Below are 12,395 nucleotides of genomic sequence, written 5' to 3' on the forward strand. Positions count from 1 at the left end.
CAGCGAGGGGCCAGAACTCTCCCGGAGCGCTGCCGGACGCTCCCTCTTTTCCGAGCCCCGCAGCTCCCAGCTCGGGCTGTAGCGGAGGGGGAACTTGGCAGAACGCGAGGTGATCGCTCGTGAAGTATCGCACACCGTGCGGCTCTGCGGCTTTAAGTGATCCAAAGGAAACGCGGCGTTTTTCAGACACAAATATTTTCTGCCGGTCTCTCCCCTCCCCGGCTTCCTCCCTCCTGCCTCCCTCTCCCTCGCTCCCTCTCTCTCCTTTCTCCTCCTCCCGCCCCTCAAGTTTCTCTGTCTGATTAAATGAGAAGGAAGTGTGGGAGTGGTGGTTTTGAAGCTCTCCCTTTAAGAGGCAGCCTGCAGTGACGAATTGTTGAAATTGCCATTGCAGGATGGCATTCCGCTATAAATTCATTGTTCCACCTCCTCTCATCTTCACATTTCTCTCCCTTCTCCTCTTGTTCACATCGGCAGACTGGGGATAACAACAACAACAACAGAAAGGAGAAGGGGAAGAGGGGGCTCGCACCAAAATCCAGGACGTTTTCCGCTTCTTTGGCTTTTTTTTTTTTTTTTTTTTTTGCTTTTTTTTTTTTTCTCTTTCTCTTTTTAACCATCATCACACCGGAGACGATCGAAGCGGTGTTTGGTGCCTGAATTTCTCCTCTCCCCTTCTCCTCCTTCTTCCAAACCGAAGGGGGCAGAGGAAGGAAGGAGCCGCCGGAGCCGGGGAGCGCGGAGCCGCAGCAGAGCTGCCCTCGTCCCGCTGCTGCCGCTGATGGGGATGAGCCGCTGACTCCAGCAGAGAAGTGCAAGAGGAGCGGGAAGCGCTCAAACTTCTCTGCACGCCGGCTCCGAGCCTCTCTCCTCCTTCCCCTCTCTCCCCCCTCCGCCTCCCCAGCAGCGGGGATTTGCGATTTTCGCCTCTCTCTCTCTCCTTCCATGTGCTCCTGACTCTTCCCTGCAGAGAAACACAAAGTTCACACGCGAGCGGCTTTTGTTGACATCCTTCCCTCTCCCGCTCACACTTGACTCGCGCTCAGGAGGCAGAACTTTCTTCTCCTTCGTTTTCCCCCCCCCCCCCCCTCCTTCTCCCCTCTCTCCTTCCCCTCTGCACTCCGCCGCCCGGCTCCTTCCCCTCGCTCCCCGTCCTCCGTGACCATCACCGCCGCTTATCCCTGCTGCCGGGGACATGCTCCCCGCGCCGCTCTCCCTGCTGCTGGCCGCCCTCCTGCCCCTCGCCCCGGCCCATCCGCCGCCACCTGCCGCCGCCGGAGCACCGCCGCCGCCCCTCGGGGCCGCCCCAACGCCGCCGCCGCCCCGGCCCGGCCCTCCCCCGGGGCCGCCCCGCGGGGCCAGCGGCGTCGTTCGGCGCCTCGACCCGACCTACGCGGGGGGCGGCAGGGCGGGCTTCGTGCTCTACGCCGGCGGCCGCCGCTTCCTCCTCGACCTGGAGCGCGACGAGGCGCCGGGGGCGCCGCGGAACGGCGGGCCGTCGCGCTGCTACTACCGCGGCACGGTGGACGGCAGCCCGCGCTCCTTGGCCGTCTTCAACCTCTGCGGCGGCCTCGACGGCTTCTTCGCCGTCGGGCGCGCCCGCTACACCGTGAAGCCGGCACGGCGCGGCGGGGAGGAGGAAGACGAGGAAGAGGAGGGCGGCCAGCGGATCTACGGCGAAGGCCCAGCCCGCGCCCCGCACTTCTTCCGCAGGGAGCGCTTCAGCTTCGAGACGCTGCCAGCCCGCCCCAGCTGCGAGACCCGCGGTCCGGCCGGCACGGCGGCGGCGCCTGAGAGCGGGCGGCGGAGGCGGCGGCGGCGTCGCTCGGTGTCGCGGGCCCGGCAGGTGGAGCTGCTGCTGGTGGCCGATGCGTCCATGGCGCGCAAGTACGGAAAGGGGCTGCAGCACTACCTGCTCACCTTGGCCTCCATCGCCTCGCGGCTCTACGCGCACGCCAGCCTGGAGAACCACGTGCGGCTGGCCGTTGTGAAGGTGGTGGTTCTAGGCGAGAAGGAGAAGGGGCTGGAGGTCAACCGCAACGCCGCCACCACCCTCAAGAACTTCTGCAAGTGGCAGCACCAGCACAACCGCCTCGACGACGATCACGACGAGCACTACGACGCCGCCATCCTCTTCACCCGCGAGGTAAGCATCAACCAGGGCCCGGCATCCCGGGCACGGCACTTCATGGGGCGGTAGCAATGCGGCCGCTGTCCAGCACGCGCTTGGCCTGGTGGCTGCTGCCTGCCCGCATCCTTGTCCCTGTGGTTGGGTAGTGCTGTGGCCCATGGACTAGCACCCAGATGAACAGCTGCTGGGGTGGAAGTGGAGCTGGAAAGCCAACATGTCGTGTATGTGTTGGTGTGTCTCCTCTTCCCTGTGAGGCCATCCATTTCAGCATGGCACTGGGACTGCTGCCAGATCAGAGAGGCAGTGGTTTGCCAGATCTGAAGCTATCTTCCTTGTTCCCCTTGGTAGATGACACTGTGTCCTCTCTCATTGAGCTCGTCACACACAGCCCCTCTCAGGGAGAGATCTGTTCTGCAAGCTGACTGTTCCCCAGCCTATATTAGTCCCCCGGTGAACCTGCTTAGCTGCTAGCAAGCCCATACAGGGCAGCGTAAAAGCACATGAGACTTCCTCACTGAGGGGGTTGACGGGCTATTTCCAGCACAACAGGCCAGCTCTGCTGCTCTGGAAGCTGGCTGCTGCTCTGTGGTTCGAGGGTAGGGCGCAAATGGAAACCACAGGCAAACAGAGCTGCAGAAGTGGAGTGAGCTGGGCTGCTGGTGAGGGGATGCAGAATCCTGCCCTGCAGTGAGACATGAGTGTCCCAACCAGCCATGGGTCAGAACCCACCAGCCTGAGCCACACGGAGCTGCGCCTCGCTCCCTGCCCACTCACTAATTAATTGCATCGCCAGAGGTCGTTACGGGACATTGCTGTAGTAGACATGTGGTAGAGTTTATGCAATGAAGTTCTTCTGTAAGACTCTGCCCTCAGCGGTCTGGGTTTGGTGTTTTCTTTTTTTAATTTTTTTTCTTCCTCAAGTATGAAAAAAATAACGGCATGACTTTCCGTTGGTTCGAGTACTCCTGCTTTTCTACATCACCAAAGCCTGCCAAAAAGGATGCTTTGGATGGTTTGTGGAAGGAGTTGCTCCAGAAGGGGGAAAAAAAGTGCCTGGCTTGCTTTTATAGCTGTAAATAGTTGAAACATTAAGTTCTGTGTCGGTCAGGCGTCCCTTGTGCAACTGGAGCCTTTTTTTAGCAGTTTAAAACCCATCATTCCAATTTGCAAGCTTTCATTTTTTTATCATTACAATCTGAAAGAAAGCAGGCTACCTAGGGTGGGTCATAGTGTTCTTGCTTTTTGCTATAAACATCCCTTCCAATGGCTTATTGGTTAAGCTTGGGCCAAAATCCATCACTCTTTCACTAGAGGGTGTGTGTCTCTGCCAGAATTCCCATTTATTTCCTTGGGATTTATTGTGGTTCAGAAACTCCTACGGTGGCAGGCTGTGAGTCCTAGCTTAATGATTTAACTTCTTTGGATTAAGGTAGGATGTGTCTTTAAAATGCACTTGCTTTACAGATGCTTATGCATGGATTTTTGCATGGCCCTCATGCCAGAACAAGAGTGCTAATCAGTAACCCACTTTGAATTACTCCTGAGTAACACATCTTCTATGGGCAGGGTTACTGCTTTCAGATGCATGCAGTACATCCACTAAGTGTCACCGTTCCCCTGGTCTCCCTCCACTCTTAAGATGCAGATATTGTTTGCGTTGTTACTTAGGGATGTAGGTACTCTGGAAAAGAAAGGCACATGCCTCAGTGGTTTTTCCTGGTTTACATGTAGCGCATGCAGCAGAGCAATTCCGGATAACATAATCTGTTCTGATGAATGGTTGCGTGTGCAGGCGCATTGTTTGGCATTGCACGTCAGTATTTGGCTCAGAAAGGACAGGATCGTAGTTTCTTGCTACATGTGTTTATGATGTTCTTTGCAGGGAATCCACACGATTTTTATATGCTTACAGTCAGAATGTCAACATGAATCTATTTGCTCATCTTGGAATGTAAACACAAAAAAGGGTTAAAGAATGAAAAAGGAGCGGAGATGTTTCCTGCAGAAAACAGTCCCACTTTGAGCTCGAGCAAGATTTTTTCCAGTTTAGCTTTTCAATGAGAGTGGCAGCAGTTGGCAGGAGGATCCCACTTTTACAACTATGTTTTGAATGTATGAAGTGCGTTGCTTAGCTACGAGACGCCGCACCATGGCTGCCTGTTTTGATGGGCTCTGAATACCGTCATGCTAATTTTTGAACATCCAGATGTCTTCCGCTAAATCGCTTGTTTTTGAGGCATGGAGTGAATGTGTGAGGTACATTTTCCGTCTTTGTTTACTAACTGAGGCCACCTCAAACTTTGTGTCTCTGCATCAACAGAATAATATTTGCACATCGTTTGTCAGCTAAACACATGTCCTCAGCTGTATGTAACTGTTGACATGGACCTAGTCTCAGTTGCACATGCCTACTGCCATACAAGGCTCTGAAGTAATAATTGTCTTTATTCTGGAGTGACATTGACTCGGATCTTGTTTTGACATGAAAAGATGCTTGCTCACAGTTCAGCACCACTGCTTTCTCCTCTTCTATTGTCATTACTTGTTTCAAGATAAATTAACAACCACTGATAGACTAAGAACGCTGGCAGCTTTCTCGTATTGTAAAATTGGTATGAGAGGTCTAAATTACTATAATCATAATTCATGCTGGAAATATTTCCCATGCAAGAAGATTTTTTGAAGAAGGTTTACTAATTCTGGGTTAAAACGTCAATTTACCTTTAGTCATAACATGTATCTAACTTGGCAAGTATTTCAAAGCAATCGTGCTGCAGAGCAAAATAAATAGTAAATAAATATATACCTGAGTTCCATTTGGGGTGATACAGATAATGTCTTGATGCTCTGTATTGCTATCAACGGGGGCAAGGGCAGCGTAACTCTATCCCTTAGCTGCAGTGAATCCCAGATGTAACTACCAGAAAAGCTACTATAACAGGTCTGGTTACTGTTACACCTATAAACATCAGTGAACGCAGAAATTATCTGTCACTAAATATTGCAGAAACTCATTGGGTTCCATAACAACTATTTTGAATTCCCCAAAGTATCAAGTATGAGGGGTCTGACTTATCGGTACCAAGATGTAATAGAAAGGTATCTTAGTTTCAGCTGGGATGGAATAGCTTTCTTCAGAGTGTCTGGTATGATGCAATGTTTTGCTTCTAGTAGAAAAACAATGTTGATAACACACTGATGTTTATAGTTGCTGTTAAGCAGTGTTGTACAGAACCAAGGCCATTCTCAGTAAAGGGCCCAAGGAGCTGGGAGGGAACAGAATTAGGATAACTGACTTCAACTGGCCAAAGGAATATTCCATACCTTTATGACATCATGCCAAAAGAGTTTTGAAGGGAATGGGAGCTGATGTTTCTTTTGCAGCTCCAGAAGCTAGCTGGGCATCGATCAGGGGGTGCTGAGTGGTTGTTTGTGCATCGCTTGTTATATACATTCCTATATATATGTGGAGTCATTATTATTTTCCTTTTTTCTATCTTATTAAGTAGTTTTATCTCAACTCGTAAATTCCACTTTTCTTTTCTGACTGTCTTCCTTTACCCATTGAGAAAGCAGGGAGTAAACGAACAACTTTGTGGTGCTGAGCCACCTGCTGGGTTAAACCACAATAAATACCATGAAAGTTCTTGTTAAAGCGGTTTGGCCTTGACAGCCAAGAGAATACATGGATCCCGCTTTGCGGTTGAGTCCCTGACAGCAGCTGTAAATCCTTAGGTCACATGCATCTTCAGAGCATCTTCCACAGTGTGGAGATGCTAGGACTCGATCATCTGGTGGCCAGGTGAGACCCCACTCTGCTTTGTGGTACAGGTGCAGCTGTGTGGTGGGAAGGAAGAAGAGCTTGTAAGCCCTGTACCCTCAGATATTAGCTCACTTTGTTTCCCAAGTCTGTGAAGTCAACAGCAATTTCATCTGCTTCAAATGTTCTCATTAACAGTTCTCTGAAGCTGGAAGCAGGTTATCTTCAGTCTTCAGGTTTTTATCAGTGCAACAAATATGTGCCAGATTATTTGTCACAGCACAAAAACATATTTGTTGTGTCTTGCAAACTGTGCTTGAACTCAGACTGTTCTTCTCTGAGATCTTGCCTGCTCTGTAATTATCCTTGAGAATTCATCCAGTCTGTTTCATTAGTGACCCTCAGTTAAATTTCAAGTGAACTATTGAGTGCATTTGGACAAAATCCAGTTCTCTTCCTTTCCCTTTCCTCCTACTCTGAATCACGTGAAAATTAAAAATAAAATAAAAAGATATTTCTCAAGTAGATGTAGGCACCAAGAACAAACACTTTCATAAGGCATCATCCACAATATCCACATCCACATCCACAATCAGCAAACCTGACTCTAAAAAGAAGTTCACACTGGAGCCAAAGGCCACCGTCCTGCCTTTTTCCACACAGTAATTACATGGATCTTATGTGTATGATTTAGTTTAACTGTCAATCTGACAGTGCTGTTGAAATGTAACAGTGAGTTTTGGATTACCTCAACTCAATAGATGGTTATTTCATTGAGTGGAGCAACTACTTTCTTTGGCTCTACTTCTCTCTCTCTCTGTCTCTCTCTCTCTCTCTCTCCCTATATGTATATATATATATATATATAATCATCTCCTCACAATTCTTAATCTGTAAAGGAGGTCAGCATAACAATTGTCAATAAAATATATTTCATTAACGTTTATTACTATTACTTTGAAGAAGTTATGATGTGACATGTCTTCCAGTTCTGTAGGGTTTTAGCCATTTTTTTTTTTGCAAATCTAATACATTTAGTTGATGTCTCAGGGGAAAATAAAGTGGTGCATTATTTGAGGGGGAGGATTCATTCTAATGATTCATGCTAATCTACAGAGACTGTGTGGAGTTTCCATGCAAAAGATTTATGGAATAGGCAAGTTAAATCAAACATCTTTCCCTGCTCACCAGTCACAACTGGTGTTTTTCACAACTGAAATTTTGTTTGCCTTCCCTTCCCCGTGCAGAATCCAAAAGACTTGTATGCATTTTGTTGTTGTTGTTGCTTTTTAATAATCTGTGTTTTACATAATGCCACTGCATTTTCTTTGTATATTTTAGGAGTAAAAGAAGTTTTGTTACTTTGTCTATTGAGATCACAAAGAATAAGTCCAATTTAGACTCTGTTACTAATGCTTCACTGCAGAGTGTCCTGGGATGACAGATGCTTAGGGTCCTTGTGTCATACAAGGGAAGAGTAAGAGCATGTCTAAGTAACCACTCCTGTGAGGAGGTCCCAACATCACCAAAACATCAAATCTCCATATGTAGAATTCAGAAAGACAATTTACTGTGTTTGAGATTCAAATACTCCTGGCTTATTTCTGACTTTAACATAGTAACCTGAAAGGAAGGTGACCTCCGTTTTTAGGTAGAACTACTTTTTTTTGGTAAAAGAGGCAGGTGTCATCACTCCTTTTTCTCTCAAAAGTTAACCAGACTTTGTTTTTCCCCTCAAAATGTGTTGGGGAGGGTGAAGCAGTATGTCAGTGGGTCTAGCTGGAGTGCTTTCCTTCACAGTGATGGCTAGGCCTTGTCCCGATGCCCTTACCTGGACATCCACACCAGCAAGACTTAGCAGTTAAAAAACTGCTAAAAAGGAGCAGGACTTTTCACAGCAGGCTTTCTCCAGAGCACTGTTGCACCATTTTTGGAACGTACAGTCTCTCTTTCTAATTGTCCTAGTATCAGCTGAAGGGTAAAATAGACCATTCCCTTATTATTACCCATTAGCCCTTGTTTCCAGTACACATTTTGAGGTGCATCAATTCCAATCTTGTACTCCTTTTGCCTTCTGGACATCACACACTCCTTGGGTGATACTGGTAATCCTTTCTGTTTCTATGAGCTTTAGTCTTTCTATCTCCTTTTTATTAGTGTTTGTCTCCAAGTGTTCTGTTCTGTGTTGCTGTGACGTTAATAAACTTCCATCTACTTTCCAGGGTTGAGTGCAGAAGGATGGATTTGTGAGTCCTGAGTAAGTTGCAACCCCACCTTCCTTTTACAGACTTGCAGTGAGAACGCTTGTGCAGGAAGTTGGAAAGCTGTGTTTAATTCCTTCCTCTGCTTGAGGGTTTTTAGGCCTACATCACCCACCTCCCAGGAGAGGTCCTTAACCATTAGATTGTAAGCTGTTCCAGGTGTTAAGGAAACTTTCCACCTCTCTGACCAAAGCTATGTCACTATTTAGCAAGTAATTCAAGATACATGTGGTGAGAAGGAGAGAAATCATGACCTGAAGCTGCTGACCGGAGTGCGCTGCTTAGAGCAAGAAAGCCTGTGCTCCCAAAACATACAGAAGAGTGTTTTACGTAATTTACTGAAAGGCTGTTAAATGTAAAATAACAGAAGCAGACTGAGAACAGCAACCAAAAATGAAGTCCCTTCACCAGGTGCTGTAAGCACTAACTGCAGTCTGGGCTATGGAAACCTTTGGCACATGGGCTGCAAAGGGAGGAGCCCCAGCTTCCTGCACACACAGCCATGTGCATGCCTTCCTTGTAGGCTATAGTCTGGTGCTTAGGGCACTTTCCTAAAAAATGCACTTCGAAGTATCCTCATCCTTCAAAGGAATTTGAAGTTGAAACTTTTGGGCAAAGGCTTTGCTGGACCATTGTAATGACACCAGAAAAGCAAGCAAACAAACATAGTGATGTAAAAGCTGTTAGCTGTGATTTTAAAACATGGTGATGTGCAACCAAGTCCAGTCCTGTTGGTATCTCTTAGGTCTGATCTGAGAATATGTGTAGACTTGAGTTCCCACAGGGACAAAGATTGAGAAACACTAAATGTCTGTACTTCAGTGTAAGCTAAATGCTAAGCTGCTCAGGGCTGTAAAACTGTTTTACTTTGGGGTCCGTAAAGTCACAAACTACAAGCCCTGTGCAGGATAGATAACGCAAAGACCCAGGGACAGGGGTGGGTTTTGTTCTTCTCCATTTACATTCCACCAAACAGTCCACACTGGTTCTTAAATACTGTTTTGGATCCAGTCCATAGTCTCTGGTCTGCTATCAGGTTTCACTTAACAGTTTATTCTCATTTTTAACCTTACCACACAAATCAAAGATTTTCAGGTAAAATAAATTAACTACTTCAAGCAGGAGGCCACTAGAGTTATCTTCATTCACTACAATGCTATGTATATCTGGCCAACAGCCAGCTGCTCTTGAAATACTTATGAATGCCAGGAAAACTTGGCCTTTAATAAGCTCTCTAATTAACTACTGGTCTTATGATGTACAGCTCATTTTTCCTGTTGTTTCTTTGCCAAAGCTTAAGGCTTAACATCTATTGTCTCCTATGTAGCAAACGCATTTTCTATTCCTTCTTCCATTTTGAAACTTCTGTAATCTAGATGAAAGGCCAGATGCTGCATTCTTTCTTCAGAAATATCAAGAAACACATATTCTTAGAAGTTTCTTCTGCTTGGAGGCAATTAAACGAGTATACAGATCTGAAAAAGAGACTGACTTTTAAAATGAAAGCTACACACCACAGCAAAATAGTTGTTAGAAATTGATCTTAAGTATCATGAGACTTCAGGAGTTTGAAAAATTGAGGGGAATCCAAGCAGATTTTTTTTAAATTGCATCATTACATCAAGGCCTTTTTTTTTTTTTTTTCTTAAAGAAAATACTACATTCTAAGGAAATAAGAACTTTTAATGTACTCCCAGAAATTTTACTTTGGAAGTCTGTGACTGTCTTTCAAAACTGCTTGGGAAAACTAAAAGTGTAGATATCAATGCTGTTAACAAATCATCCAGTATGACCAGTATAGCTATAGAAACTGTAAGTCGAAGGAAAAATTGCCATACAGATGTAAAAGATTGAAAGTGTTAACAGGTGTGATCTTTGTCACATCACTGAAAGTTGTGCTGTGGGGAAAGACCATTAACTAGGAAGTGATGAGTTAAGAAGGAAAACATCCAATAGCAAAATTTTCAGAATATTTATCTCAGAGATGCCACTTCAGTTGTGTCTGTAATATATAACATGGGATGCTGTGAGTAGAAATATTGTAAATCATACGTGGGCAAGAGAAATTAAGAAAGAGTTGGATAATGGAGCATAATGGAGCCACGTCCTGAGTAATCTGCCTGGTTATGGACAAACTAGCTTAAAAAAGTCATCCTCATGCAGTCACTGAGGACTGAGCACTACCAGAAGGCTCTGTGCATGTTCTCTGTTCAGAGCTTGGTCAGTGCACGCACTGCTCTAGTAGCAGATGGGCAATCTGTGGACATCCTTCCAATGACTGTTAATATCCCTTTGTGACTCTATGAATAACAACTTCACACAAATAAGCTAATACCAGAAAATATTTCCTGTCTCAAGACCATTTACAGCCCTGCTCCACTACTGCCCAGCTGAAATTCAGTAGCTGGCAGCAGGACTCCCCATGTCATCTTTCTCAGTCTGCTGGGGAGGCCCTCCAGATGTGGTGACTTAGCCAGCTGCTGGAAATGCAGTTGTGCTGTATCAATCCACTGCTTTCTGTCCACAGTGCATTTGCTTTCCTCTCTTTTATCTTATGGGGATCTCTGGTCCCACACTACCACCTTACCTCTATCTGGGGGCAAGTGTTTACCAACTGCCTGTGGGGTGTTGACAGAGCTAGCTAGTAAGCAGGATATTCTAGGGGTGACCATTAAGTAATAAAGTCAATCAAGAACTTTGTCTGGCCTGAAGCTCAGTTATTCCTAAGGAAAGCATAAAGCCTGCTTTGTTATGTCTAGACAGCTGTTATGCAAATAAGCTTGAAGGCTACTAGTAAGATGTTGAGATGTTTGGATATATGTCATACTCTGGGAAATTATGGTAATGGAGGAACAACAACCTGATGAAGTGACTGGAATTCACAGGAAAACTGGGGCGTGTAATGTGGTGTAATGTCAGTAACACATAACATATGAAAGGTAACCAAACATTGCTATTTCCTTTCGTGCCTGTGTATGTGCATAGCTATTTTCTGATGTTTAATGAAGGTGGCATAATGCATAGCTTAGGAAATTTTTAGGATGGTATTACTAACCAGCCAAAAGTTGGAATGGATGCTTATCGTTAACATCCTGGTTATAATTTTTCAAAATCCAGAGTTCCCATCAGAAGTAGCTCTAAGGAGGCTTATGAGTCTGCCTGTTTGGAAAGACTGTGTTATTTTAATTACACTTGTGTTGTCAAATCTGAATAATCATTTTGAGATCTGATTGTGTTTGCTGTTACAGCTCCATGGCCACATCACTGACTTAGCTTCTTCTTGTATGCAAATGAAAAGAAATCATGCAGTTTATGCATGAGGCATATGGATGCTGATATAATTGTATCATACTGGGAGGAATACTTATGTAAGCATCTAAGTGATAAAAACGCCACAGGCATAAGAGAGGACCAAATGGCACAGAATCTGTGTGTACAGACGAGGTCTCAATTAGTGTATTTTATACCATTCTTGGTACTATCAACATGAAGGTAGTTCAGACCTTCTTTACTAAGCAACTTTCTGTCTCATTTATGTGCTTTTTTGTATTTGTGTGAGAATTTCAGTTCAACTGCTTATGTGGATCCAGTTAAAATGGATCTAGTATAACTTCCTATACAACTTACAGTCATTTATGTAGATCAATTATATCCCTACTAAAAGGTATTTATACTGGTACAAAGCCAAGCATTTTCTGAGTTTTGTTACCTGATCTATGCTGCTGTAGGTAAACCACTTTAAACTACCCTGTGTAAAATGTACTGTTAGATTGAAAGGGCCATACTCAGAAGTGGTGCATAAAAGGATAAATAGAAATGAACACAAGAAAAGTAATAGGAATTTAAGTATTGCATCTTCTTTCTGAATAGACTCTAGATCATAAGCACTACAGAATGGATTAATTATGAAACATTTAAGTCATTTATAAAGGAGATCTAGAGGGAAGGAGAGATTCTTAAAAATGAAGGAAAAAAAATAGAACTCTGATCATTTTGATAGTAGCAATTGATAATACTGCCTTGAAAATGATGTTTTCACTCAACCACAATTAATAATCTTAAGAGTGTTCCAAATGGCATGATCTCAACTTTTCCTTCTCAACTGAAAAAACCATATGTCTGACCAAAGCTTCATTTTTTAGTAGTAGTAGTGGTGGTGGTAGTAGTAGCATCCTGAAATAAAAAAAAAAAAAAGCCTAGTGGTAGCATGTGACCTAGTTGTTGCACTATTTGAACTAGGAAT

General features: G+C 45.1%; 1 protein-coding gene across 1 annotated transcript in view; it reads left to right on the forward strand.

The window, feature by feature from the left end:
* Positions 1-1,195: 1,195 nt before the first annotated feature.
* ADAMTS5 (ADAM metallopeptidase with thrombospondin type 1 motif 5) overlaps positions 1,196-12,395 on the forward strand; it is a gene marked incomplete at both ends in the record, with an annotated part of 40,049 nt that continues 28,849 nt past the window's right edge. Inside the window, one exon of the mRNA XM_079544225.1 lies at positions 1,196-2,146. Within this exon, the coding sequence (XP_079400351.1) occupies positions 1,196-2,146 (951 nt within the window). The remainder of the gene's footprint in view (positions 2,147-12,395) is intronic.

Source organism: Tetrao urogallus (assembly GCF_951394365.1).
Source record: "Tetrao urogallus genome assembly, chromosome: 1".
Lineage (NCBI taxonomy): Eukaryota > Metazoa > Chordata > Aves > Galliformes > Phasianidae > Tetrao > Tetrao urogallus.